The sequence below is a fragment of the Dipteris shenzhenensis genome, chromosome 30 (genome assembly GCF_047967505.1).
Source record: "Dipteris shenzhenensis isolate YYH24624 ecotype China chromosome 30, Dip_SZ_1.0, whole genome shotgun sequence".
In the NCBI taxonomy this organism is placed as follows: domain Eukaryota; kingdom Viridiplantae; phylum Streptophyta; class Polypodiopsida; order Gleicheniales; family Dipteridaceae; genus Dipteris; species Dipteris shenzhenensis.
This window is the reverse complement of record NC_141625.1, coordinates 11,684,072-11,697,823: the sequence shown is the minus strand read 5'-3', so window position 1 is coordinate 11,697,823 and position 13,752 is coordinate 11,684,072. Positions and strand designations below refer to the sequence as shown.

The following is a 13,752-nucleotide window of genomic DNA, read 5'->3' as shown; positions in this document are numbered from 1 at the left end:
TCACATGCTTGCAGTTGTATGCAATTATACAGTGGTACAAAATTCCTCATATTTTCTGTCACACTGTACAGCTTGGATAAGAACTTCGATAAAGACTTTGCTATTAAAAAAAACTTTATGGCAGGTGAAATGTCTCAAGTCTAATCCCAAACATAGAATCAAAATCACAAAGAGAATACAGTCCTAACATGAAAAGACTCAGCCCACAAGTGTAAACTGGCACTCATATCCTGAATTTATCCTTTGTACTCATGTTATTCAAGCAGTATTGTATACAGTTAAGCAAACTTATAATTGAAGACTACACTTGAATAGGATGAAACAGGAACTAAAATCTTCTACAAGCTATTACAAAATGCATTTAAAGAGAATTTATTTTCCGAAGGGGGCTGATAGCCATCAAAACTCGAACCTCATAGAAGAGTCTCCTGATCCATAATCTTGCTGAGAAAGAAATCCTCGTTGTGCATCAGTTAGCTCTATGTTTCGCTCTCTTAATACCCATCTCCACCATTTTCCAAAGCAATCACTGCCACACCCGGTTGTTTACACTTAAACATCGCCTCCTGGACACATTGTTTAAAGGCAAACACCAGACCTAGCTTTTAAATGCATTTACTTGATCACAATAGAAAACCACCCTCAACAAATTTCTCATAACCTGTGAAAGCAATGGAAACAAGATAGAAGCTTCATGAAAGGCCTGAATTCTGAAATCTTGTCCTGAATAACCAGTGGTAACATACAAAAACAGCAATTCCCTTCAGGCTGGTTCATGTCCGTGAGTTTGTAGGTTGCTGCCTAACAACAAAATATAATCCGTTAGCTCTCTCTCTCTCTCTCTCTCTCTCTCTCTCTGCCCCTCTCTCCTTGGCTGCCCGCTAGGGTGGCTTCACCCCTTAGCTTTTAGTGTATCTTGTATTTTCAGTCTCATAGACCATTCGGCCTTTCGAAGAGTCTAACAAACTTCCTTTATTTTTTCCTTTTCTGTGTGTGTGCGCGCGCGCACATGTGTACAAACAAGTTCATTCCAATGGAATACCATCCGATTTTATTTTTATTATCTTGTGCATACGCTCTCGATACTCCTAGGGTGGCTTCACCCCTTAGCTTTTAGTGTATCTTGTTTTCTTCAGTCTCCTAGACCATTCGGCCTTTTGAAGAGTCTAATAAACTTCCTTTATTTTTTCCTTTTCTATAAGTGTGCACGCGCGCGCATGCGTGTACAAACAAGTTCATTCCAATGGAATACCATCAGATTTTATTTTTATTATATTGTGCATATGCTCTCGATCCTCCAGTGAGTCCTCTTGAGAAAGCTTCAAAATCCTGCCAGCCACAACAAGAGCTCTTGACATTCCTATAGACTACTACCATACATCCATATCACTTTTGCCGCCTCATCACAAATTCAGTGCATTGGTTATGCCTCTCAAAGCATTTGCGACATTTCTATTACTGTTATATGCATGCATGTCAGCTTTCACTGTATTAGCCATCGCGATGAGCTCTTTCACCTTGGGGGCACCTTTTGCAACAGTGATCACCTTTGATCTCCTCCATCCCGTATGGAGATTCCAGAATGCATGACAATGCACATCAGCATGAGAAATCTTTGACCAAGAATAGCTCACACTAGAGAGAGAGAGAGAGAGAGAGAGAGAGAGATGTATTAACGTCTGCAGAAGGCCTCGCGGGCCTATGAGACAAAGTACAAAACCTAAAGTAACTGTGAGCAAAATAGCAAAGTAGCAAAATAGTATCATGTGCTCAGAGCTAATGCTCCGAGTACACGCACAAGCTCCGTATATCCAGGTAGCCTCGTGGCTCTCTAATGGGATGTGAGGAGCTCTTGTATATCTGTCTGTCGAGCTGTCTCTCAAGGTGGCAGAGGGTGTGGTCTCCCCGACCTCTGTATCCGATGGGCTATGTTAAGGGTGATGCCTCGCCTCTAGTGGTCTCCTCTGAGGAGGGCTGAAATAGACCAGACCTCGATCGTGCATGCTCTCGGCACTCTCCGTGCCACATGTGAAGTTTGCACCTCTCAATGCACACAACCCAAACAGGCTGAAACTGAAGCTCCACCACACGTACAATATCTGGAAACCAGGCTCTCCTGTACTGGATGTCAATGCCTTCCTTGCACAACTCCTGAGATCGAGATGAAGGAACAATGTGCGTTGATTGAATACTGCTTGATCGCTCTTGCATTCTTCATGGGATGAAGAGGTGAAGAGGCAAATGTGTGCGTGGAGAATGAATGTATTATATAGTCTACTCTAGTAGGGCTAGGTATGGGCCGACTCCAATAGGGAAGACCAGCCCTACATGCAGGCCACCCTAACTGGCTGATCAGAAGCTGACCTGGAGCCAACCAAAACAGCCAAACTTGTTGCTCACTGCCACACGGCTGACGCTGCATCATATGATGACTTTGCCACAAGGTTGCTGCCATATCATTTGCCAACATCATATGTGGCTGTTTTGCCACATAAAGACAGCAAGGAGCTGTCTTGGACAGCAAAGACTTGTCCATAACATGCAGCCCCTTCAATAATGGTGATGGGAGGCTTCTCCTTATATGGGGACCGTATAGGCGAGCGACAGCTAAAAGGATGATGGAGGGTGACGCATTGACCTCCAACCTTTTGATGAGTCACCTACAAAGATGCAGTGCATGCCATGGATCTCATTTTGATAAGATTACAAGCTATCGAGCTTTGCTGGAGTGCCCGAGTCTACTATTACTAGATCACCTAAACCGAAATGCAATATGAGGCCTTGGTGTCATGGACAAAAATATAAAACTGACGAGCTAGGTCACCTAGGAGTCACCATGCAAGTTCTACTGACAAGACCTCCAGGACACATTTTACCATGAGTAGACCTCTCATTGTTGTCTAGGGTTACCCTGAACTACTACATCAGCACATGATAGAATCATGTAATTATAAGCTTTAGAAGTGTAAGAAAAAGCACATGTCCTACAACCATTTTAATTAATGACATGAAGAGGTAGAGGGTTCAAGTGCTGAAAGTTTAAAGGTATGTTTTATCTTAACCGTAACTATTAGCCAACCTAGGTTGAAACATGTCAGCATGTTGTGCAGATTCCACCTTGAAAACCTTAGAGAGTTCAGAAGGAAATGAGAGAAAGTGAAGATCAAAATTGCTCTTCCAATGATCCACATGCACAGAGATGGAGGAGATTGAGATCTTTAAACAGGAATAGTTGAACGATGAATCATTGCTATACACAAAGAAGATATGACTGAAACTATAGTAAGCATGTTAGACAAGTGAAGTCCCGACGGGTATGTCGCATCATTGCATCATCTTGAGGGGGCACTGCCAGATCCTTCCTCTTACACCGAGGACCACTCAAACCATCCCCCCCCCTCAACCCATGCTTGACCCTTGTCCCATAGCCCAGAGCTTGCATAACGTGGGAGACTTATTGGAATTGCCACGTCGCCGAATCAACACACACCATGATCAAAACGAACATTCCGTCCATCTTTGCGAATATCCGTCCGATTTCGTCCATGGGCTCCAAAGATTCATTTGCACAAATCCCTCCATCAATGGCCAAGTTGCTTTGCACGCACGTCTTAGACAATAGAGGGAAGTCATGGACGTAGTTTCTTGGCAAATAGAGCCCGAGAGCTCCTCAACCAATCAAAACGAGTCCCAACTGATGAAAATTCCCTGCGTCACAGATTTTCATCAATATGCGCCTTTGACTCGTTCTCCCCATGTAGTCCACGTAAATGCCATGACTACTGTTGTACTGATTGCCAAATCGGCATACAAAACTGATGCTGAAATGAGGGGCAAACAGTCCCTTATATAGGGTTGGTACATGGGCCGACTGGCTGGTTGGTTGACCAACCAGGCCGGTCGGTTGACAGACCTACTTGGGTCGGGTCAATTGACCCAACTTGGTCCCTATTGAAGGCTGCCCCCGGACGACCTAGAGGGCCTACCAATTGGCTGCCCCCGGACGACCTAGAGGGCCTACCAATTGGCTGCCAAACTGCCCCAAAAGGGCCTGCGAGATAACGTGCATTTGAGAGAGAGAGAGAGAGAGAGAGAGAGAGAGAGAGAGATGACATTATATGATTGTATTAAAGTCCACGGGAGACCCTTTAGGATCTATGGGACTCTGAATCACTATTAACTAATAGTGATCCCTTACATCCAATGAGAGAAAACATTACAAACCTGTCATGTATTGAGTACTTGTTGGGCTAGCTTGTGTGCTAGACCTACTTGCGATGTTCTAAAATCTCTTTCAGGTAGCTTCATAGCTTTTTGGCTGGCTGCTCCAACAGAATTTTTATATCTCTGCTGTCCCTATAGCCTTCTCTGATGTGTGCGTAGGCTCTACATCGTAAAAGTACATGCTGCTCATTTTCTACCTCCCTGTGGGGTAGATTTTGCAGGTTCTTTCCTCTCTAGGAATCCGTGGCCTTGCCTATCTACCCTTTTCTACCTCGAGATCATATGAACTAGTTCTGATTTTGCAGATTATATGTCGTTTAAATGTTGATATGTCTTTTGTGGCTGTCAATTGAGTTAATTTCTTGTTTATAAAACTGCACTTTTGTACCCAGGTTTTGCTAGAGTTTCTGTAGCATTTTCTGTGTCACAATCTCCCTTATTTCACATGCATCTTATGGTATATCAGCAGCTGTTATACCCCATGATTGCATCCACTTCATTCCCTCTCTGTGCCAGCCCATGCTTTGTGTAGCTTCCATCGCCTTATGTGGTATCCTACTGGATGAATTTGACACAACTCTTCCCCCTCCAGAGGTATCATTCCCGTTAGGTGTTTATGCCTTAAACCCTAGCTCCCTATCAAAACAAGTTTATGTATAATTTCTATCCTGTCCCAGTATGTCCTAGACAGCCCAGGTGCCTAGGCAAAGCATCCGTAGAGGATTACTGTCTGCACAAGCATGGTGTAAAGAAGCTTTTGTATTTACCAATTCCACAGATGTGCCTTCCTGCATTTATTTTGGAAGCTATATAGAGCTTTCAGACCTCCCAAAATCCTTCTTTCCACGTATGCATTCCATTTGCAGTTGTCCGTGAAATCCAGTCCTAAGTTATATGAGCCGACTATTTCCAAGGGCTCTCCTCCAAATGTGAATCTCAGAACATGTCCAATCACAAGAAACATTTCGTCTGTTTCATCGTTTCCACACATTTCATTTCATCCCTTTTGGACAAAACGGATAGGTTTCAAATTGATACTTAGTACATACAAGGATAGTGGCAAATAAGATATGTTATATTCAAATTTATAGTGAGCAAAGAGAATTACAAGTCAAGATGTCCAAAAAGGAAATTCAAGACACAAATACATTTCTCAAATTTATTTAAATTCAAGCTTTCACTCTCATTTCTCAAGTTCGGATAGGTTTTGAAATGATCCTGATTATATACAAGGATAGGGAAAATAAAATATGTTATATACAAGTTTACAGTGAACAAAGAGAAATACAAGTCAAGACACAGGAAAAAAAGGATATTCAAAATACAAACACATTCTTCAAATTTATTTAAATTCAAGCATTCAATCTCCTTTCTCAAGTTTCAACTATAGACAATTTAATATTTATGGAATCAAAACTTAAAAGCATATTGATTCTAGGAAAAATGGGACAAAAACAGACAAAAACGTGTATTTTGATTTGGGCAAAACAAAGGTTTCGTTGAGAGTGTTTTGTCTTGTTTTGAAACATTTCGCCTGTTTTGTCATTTCGAGGTTTCGACAAGGCAAAATGGGTTTTCATGTGACAGTTAACATGTCCCAAACTCGTCCTCTGAAAAACACAATATAGCATGCAATTTCAAATGACAATCACTCACAAGGTTGAAAACCATAATCTTTATCACCCATGGCAGGTTCTAGCTACAATGACATCCCACGACGTCATCAACACCCAACGATGGTTATAGAGACCATAGTATAAACATATGCTCTCACACATACATATCCACACACCCACACATACTTGAGCATCCATTTATGAAAGGGTATTCATACTAATGGTAGTACTTATAACTTTATTGATGTCTCTCTTGTGCAGAGCTTCGTGTCCCAGTGACCATCACTATGTGGTCAACTGCACGCGGAGAACTTCAAAGGCTTGCAAGGAGATGGTCTTTGAGTGAAGATTCATTACTATTCTAAAGATCTGTCATTCCATCTGATGAATTTGGCCGTGCAGAGAACTTCAAAGGCTTGCAAGGAGATGGTTCTGAGTCTTTGAGTGAAGATTCATTACTATTCTAAAGATCTGTCATTCCATCTGATGAATTTGGCTAAGGTAGACATTTTGTTAGGGATTAATATTTTTGTTCAGCTTTGGGAACATGTCATATGTTGCAATAAAATGAATGAGATGCTTTTTGGCATGTGGAGAAACCCCAAATGCCCATACTTTGCTCTGTGATATAAGCCTATGGGCGGCATTAGGCAGCCTGGTGCTATGATGTTGCAAGGACACTACTTTCTCACTGGCCTTGTGGTTGTGCTTCAAAGGCAAGCTAGAGGAGAAAATCGATGATGCTCTGCTATCGCAAGCCCTAGTCAACCATTGGTCACTTGAATGTGTGCCTGCTTCATGACCTCTAACACCAAGAGGGTAACACAATGCCGGTCTAGATACTACAGCCCCTTCTCAAAGAGAAATGGTCTCACCTTGGATCTCATAGTATTAGCGGGATCTTATAAGTATGTGCTCCTTTTATTCCACCTCTCACATGTCACGCAGGGTACAAAGTCTTAACTCAAGGTAATGTCATGTAGCCTCAACCCCTTGCCATATCTCACTTTGGGTTCTATGAGCTAATGTCTAGAACTCGTCCATCACTATCTGTACCGCATGTGAAAGGTGGACCTGTAACGTATCCAGATACCTCGATGTCATTATCCTTAGTCAAATGAAGAAATTTCTCTCTCTAGAGTGCCATTTTGGTAGCATAGAGACACCCAAGTATGTTGAATGCACACCTGCCATAGGTTATCCCTAATAATCTGGTGGATCTCTTATTGTATCAAACACATGGAAGGCACATCCAAAGCAGTGGTGTGGGGGAAGGTAGTTAATAAACAACTATCTAGTGACACCTGCATGCCAACACCTGTCATCCCCAACCTCTAGAAGCTACACAAATGGTAGAGAGAGCCAACCATGGTGCTCTTTGTCTGCCTACATCGGACTACCCATATTCTCGACCTTGTCAAGATAACTAATAATGTCAAATAAGACCTTCGTGTGTAAGGGCCTTGAGCGCCAAAATCTGAAAGCTCGAAGGAGAACGAAGGGCTAGGGTAGGGGAAGTCACCATCTCTCTATAGCAGTTCCTCATCAAACTTCCACTTTTTATTTTGATAGCCTTATATAGAAAAAAATTGCCATATGTACAAAAGCAAATAACTTTCTCGAACTTCAATGCAATCCCATACAAGGCACAAAACATGTATGTGTCCCTTCAATATATTTGCAAAAATCGCAGTAGAAGTGTTAAACTATCATTAAGACTGCAAAACATTTTTTGCTTCATTAATGTTCCTTTTTAAATTTTATTAGATGTCTCGACTCTCCAAGGAGACAATCCTTGTGAAATTTGCTCAACAAAATTTTGCAAGTCTTAGTCTCTCAACTGTGTACTCGAACTTCACATTTAACAAGCTCATACACTTACATACATTATCATTGGGTAGACAATGCAAACATTATTAGTGTTCAATGATGAGAACAATATAATTTTATGAGTTCAAGAAGAAGTTAGAAAAATGAAATATATTCATATCATGCCTACCTCACATAGTGCCACCAACATTGGATTAAATGCCAGCTCGTTTGCCAACACCTGCAAACTTGATAATAAGCAAGCAAGCCTCTCTTCATCCAAACCTTTGGTGTCCTTAAGCTCCAGCTTTGGTGGATCACATGGATACTAGAACAAAGAACTTCAAAGCAAATTTAGAGACAAGCCATTGACTTCAAAAGAGTGTCCTTTGCAACTCCTCCACATTAACAAAACTATGCTATCATATATGAAATTAAATCCCTATTTTAATCCAGCATTGAATCAATCATGCCCTACATTCGTGAGGAAACTACATTGCCATCATTTCAATGTCACAATGCACCGTGATTTACAAAGATCCGCAAAAAATTTTAAAGAGTTAACGTCGAATGATAATTTACAAAGAGTCTTAAAATATTGGTTGATACAAAATAAAGTTTTACTTGCCCCTCACCTAAAATTCAATTATTTTGTATTATGTGGCAAAATAAAGCAACAAGGCTTATCTTGAAAATATATTTAGTAACTAGGTTGAATTGTGAGGGGAAATTTTTTTCCCTATACTTGCTTCATCTTAATGCATACATGCACAGTGACTCTTGCCTAGCAATAAAGCCAAGCTTGTTCACTAGTGAAGCCTAGGTGGAGGTGACATCGAGTGATGGAGTCGAGCTAAACTCTAAAGCAAGAGCTCTTCGATCCCATGCAACATGAAGAAAGCACTCTTGATTGTCACATGAAAGTGCGAAACCTTCCACCTCAAATAGCCATTATTTCCATACAAGCAGCAATTGAACTACAATATCAAAATGAAACGCAGCACACATGATTGAGATCCCCAAGTCATTGGCCAAAGCAAGACATGATTGATTGTCACAACCTACAAGGACTGCACCCTGTATGTCATTCCAAGATCACCAAGTAACCTCTGCAGCCAATTTGTTTCACATACAACTACTAATGATGCATAGAATGCCTCTAAGAATTAAGTAGTTCCAATCTCTTCATGTCCAAATGGCAACCATTTTGTGTTAAGAGAACAAAAGAAAGAGCTGCTCCCTGCTCCCTCCTCACCATAGCCCCCCTCCTTCCCATCCACCCTGCCTCTGTCTCCCCCGTTGCAGCTCCTGCTGCACCTCTCCCTTCCTCGCCTCCTCTTGTTGGTGCTCCCCCCTCTGTGCCCCCCCACGCCCGCGCCTTTCTCCTCCACCCCTCCTCCCCCCACAGCGCTAGCGTGGCTTTTTCTTTTCTTTTTTTGGAGCTTTGGGTTAATTCTTGACACATGGAAGAAAGAGAACCTAGTAGCAACTTTTGTCTAGCCAGAAGGGCTCAAATGGCAGCACCTTCAAAGCCATCAAGGTTATTCTCTCTCCCCCAGACAAACAACAAGTCAAGCAAGCAATTCAATCCCTCACGAATAGAGCAGTAGTGGGCCAGATAGTAGGGCTCACCCCTTCCGAAGCCAAATCCAAGACTGGTTATAGGCGAGTTTGGCATTAGAGCAAGACCACATCCAAGAGGTCACCATCTATGGATAAGGAGTCTTTCTTCTCCAGCTGCGCTCACCTGACACCACCCAAGCACTAGTTGAGTAGAGCCCCATCTATCTTGGCCCGCACCTGGTTTTCCTTTTCCCCTCATACCATGGCTTTACTGTAGATGACACGAACTCATCCTATCATGTGCCTTGCTTTTCGTTGACGCTTTGTTTTCTTGAATTTCCCTGGGAGTACAAGCCCATCCTCCCCTCCATTGGCAAAGCATTTGGCACAGTACTGGAGGTCCCCCCAGAGTCAGCTGTGTCAGTGGTGGCAGATGAGGGGGTCCCATTGGTTATAGAGGACCCAGAGTCCATCCAAGAGTGGATTCTTCTCGAGACTCTAGAGGGGATGAGCTCCGTCACAGGATTGAGATGTCTATATTACTGAGCCAATGCCCCCAATGCAGAGAACATGGACACCTAGCAAGGGATTGTCCTCGAGGCCAAAGATAACCCCCCCCAGGCGCAGGACTGTTAGTGAGAGCCTCAGGTGGACAGGCAGAGTCACCTTCATAGGCAGCAATAGCAGTCCTAGACCCCCTAGGTGGAGCCCTCTAGTGGGAAGTGGACGAGAGTGGAGCACAAGAAGAAACCAAGCAAAAAGACTCTCAAGAACCAACAAAGGAGAGCCCGTCTTAAAATGAGGGCGAATGCTAAGCGCAAGGCAGACTCTCAGTCACAGGGAGATCAGACCATGGAGAAGTCCGTCCCCAAGGCAGATCTCGCTAGGGAAGGGACCCAAGGCACACAAGCAGCCACTCAACAACAGCATGGCCCAATAGGTATACGGGGACCCGCTCTACAGGCCGACAAACTTGCTTCGATGGTAGAGGAGGAGACCCCAGGTTCTCAGGCAAGATCCCACAGACCAGCTCCGCCGTCCTCATCCCAAGCTTCTTGTTTCGAAAGGCAGACAGATGGCGAGCAAATCCGAGCTTTGTATGCCCTTTCTCCTACTCTGTACAGGCCCGTGTGCATGCTAGTGTGGACAGCCATCGTACCCCCCCTACTTCTCCCAAATAGGCAAACCCACAAGCAAGGCCCTCTCTCTCCCTCACATGGGCGTGCAAACCCACAACCAAGGCCCTCACTCAGTGATGCAGGAGATGTTACCTCTAATACAGCCCTCTATCCTCTTACACATATATCACATCTCCTTCTTATTGTCCTTAAGTCTATTTACATGGTGTCCTTAAAGATTCCACCTCGTCTAACCAGAACCCACACTCTACATCCATCTATGCTCATCCCATACAACATGTGCATATCATCTATGCACCAACAATGTCCCCCTCAACCTCAACATGAGCTTGTACATCATATAGGCCCAAGGCATCTCTAAAAAAGTAAATTGTATCTGTACTCAATGACTTGGAAAAGATATCTGCAACTTGTGCATCAATCTTGACATATCTCATGTCAATCTCTCAACTTATCACCTTCTCTCTGATGTAGCGATAGTGGGCCTCTATGTGTTTACTTCTTGCATGGTAAATGGGATTTCTGGCCAACATAATAGTGCTTATGCTGTCACAGTATATCACAATCGGACCATCAATGTATACACCTAACTCATGAAGAAGTAATCTCAGCCAAGTTTCTTCACATGCTGCTATGGCAGCCCCTCTATACTCAGCTTCCGTGCTAGACAATGCAACTGTGGGTTGTGTTTTGTTGCTCCAACTAATCACACCACTTTCAAGAGAGAATGCATACCTACTAGTTGATCTTCTATCATCAATGCTGCTAGCCCAATCTCCCATGCAAGCATATTCCTCCTTCCTTTGCATAGAACAAGCCAACATTGATTGTGGCTTTCACGTATCTAAGTATCCTCCTAACTGCATCAAGGTGAATTTTGCAAGGCTTTTGCATGGATTGACTCATCACACCTAATGCATAGCTCAAGTCCCGGCCTAGTGATGGTGAGATATATTAGGCTTCCAACCATCTTCCAGAACATACTGACATCCTGCAAGTAGTAACCATCATCAATCATCTTTGCAGTTTGCTCAAGAGGAGTTTCAATCGGTTTGCATGTTATCATACCATATTTTTCCAGGATATCTAAAGCATATTGTCTATGAATCATCCAAATACCATGAGGAGTACCAATGACCTCAATGCCTAGGAAGTACCTTAGCTGTCCTAGGTCTTTATGTCAAATTCCCTTGCCAATAGCTTTTTTATGGCTGTAGTTCCTACATCATAGTTGCCCGTGATGATCAAGTCATCAACATATATGATTATAATCACCATTTTCTACTCCTCTTGTTGCACATACAAGGAGCAATCAGCTTTGGATTGTTTGTCTGAAGTTTAATCTCAGCAAGGTTTTGCTTCTCTTATCACACCATGCCCTAGGTGCTTGCTTCAGCCCATATAAAGCTTTTCTCAACTTGCACACATGCATTGGAAACCTAAAGTGTACATATCCCTCCGGCTGCAGCATATATGCCTCCTCTTAGAATGAACCATTTAGAAAGGGATTAACCTATCCCACCCTTTCCGATCTCCTTTAGGGTTGTGGATTTGACACTTGCTTTCTTGCATGTGATGGCACATACTTTGTGGCATGCTTGGTATCTGGAAGTTTGACAAGCTGTAAATCACTCCCTTCATCTCCACTTTCATCCTCATAAACCTCAACTATTTGTTTCCCTTTGTCCACATGCATACTACCCTTTAGTCTTCCTATCACGAGGACGTGAAAAGGGGACGTGAAAAGTGATGTAAAGCTTATTGTAACTCAACTCGAGGTTAACCGTAGTTAAGTCTAGTACCAAGAACATTCCCAAACTCATCCTCTAAAAATACAACATAGTGCAGTTTCAATCTCATGAGAGTCACTCATAAGATTGAAAACCATAAACTCCATCATGCATAGCAGGGACTAGCTACTATGACATCCCCACTGACGTCATCAGTGCCCAATAGTGGGTGTAGACCATAGTATAAAAGTATGCTCTCACACATACAAATCCACACACCCACACATACTTGAGCATCCATTTATACAAAGTCTTCGTACTGAGTTTCTGTCGGCACTCCGGAGGTGAAGGGCAAACTCAGCCATGATGAAGGCTAGCACTAAAGGAGAAGGCTAATCAAAAAGTAGTCCAAATCTCTTCATTCAAGCTACAACTGCTTGTGAAGTCTGTCTCTCCCAAACGAGCATCTAAATATAAATCTAGCTAGTAGGGCAACGCACCATTTAAGATGGAAAGAATTATCGCAATACCAGTAGGCCACAACTTGGACAAAAACTTCACAAGGTGAAATTTGCATGTCCGCTAATACAGCAGAAGCATATACCTAGATGAATCCAGGAGCATTCCCAAACTCATCCTCTAAAACACAACATAGTGCAATTTCAATCTCACGAGAGTCACTCATAAGATTGAAAACCATAAACTCCATCACGCATAGCAGGGACTAGCTACTATGACATCCCCACTGACGTCATCAGCGCCCAACAGTGGGTGTAGACCATAGTATAAAAGTATGCTCTCACACATACAAATCCACACACCCACACATACTTGAGCATCCATTTATACAAAGTCTTCCTACTGAGTTTCTGTCGGCACTCCGGAGGTGAAGGGCAAACTCAGCCATGATGAAGGCCAGCACTAAAGGAGAAGGCTAATCAAAAAGTAGTCCAAATCTCTTCATTCAAGCTACAACTGCTTGTGAAGTCTAAACGATTTCATTTTAGTCTCTCCCAAACAAGCATCTAAATATAAATCTAGCTGGTAGGGCAACGCACCATTTAAGATAGAAAGAATTATCGCAATACCAGTAGGCCGCAACTTGGACGAAAACTTCACAAGGTGAAATTTGCATGTCCGCTAATACGGCAAAAGCATATACCTAGATGAATCCAGGAACATTCCCAAACTCATCCTCTAAAAACACAACATAGTGCAGTTTCAATCTCACGAGAGTCACTCATAAGATTGAAAACCATAAACTCCATCACGCATAGCAAGGACTAGCTACTATGACATCCCCACTGACGTCATCAGCGCCCAACAGTGGGTGTAGACCATAGTATAAAAGTATGCTCTCACACATACAAATCCACACACCCACACATACTTGAGCATCCATTTATACAAAGTCTTCCTACTGAGTTTTTGTCGGCACTCCGGAGGTGAAGGGCAAACTCAGCCATGATGAAGGCTAGCACTAAAGGAGAAGGCTAATCAAAAAGTAGTCCAAATCTTTGCATTCAAGCTACAACTGCTTGTGAAGTCTAAACGATTTCATTTTAGTCTCTCCCAAACGAGCATCTAAATATAAATCTAGCTGGTAGGGCAACGCACCATTTAAGATAGAAAGAATTATCGCAATACGAGCAGTCCCTAGGGGAAATTTAA

The 13,752-nt window shown here is 42.8% G+C and overlaps 1 protein-coding gene across 3 annotated transcripts in view; it reads right to left on the bottom strand.

Moving 5' to 3' along the window:
- The window catches only part of LOC147881724 (RWD domain-containing protein), a 43,031-nt gene that overhangs the window by 17,689 nt on the left and 11,590 nt on the right, over positions 1 to 13,752 (bottom strand). For 2 of the 3 annotated variants that reach the window (XR_015543960.1, XM_087401790.1), the window contains exons 3-5: positions 7,840 to 7,977; positions 662 to 801; positions 413 to 529 (exon numbers count right to left, since the gene is read on the bottom strand). Coding sequence is in view for 2 of the 3 variants with exons in the window: in XM_087401790.1 (XP_087257916.1) it covers positions 413 to 529; positions 662 to 801; positions 7,840 to 7,977 (395 nt within the window). In the remaining variant the exon portion in view is untranslated. The remainder of the gene's footprint in view (positions 1 to 412; positions 530 to 661; positions 802 to 7,839; positions 7,978 to 13,752) is intronic. The other variant, XM_087401791.1, reaches the window with a different exon arrangement.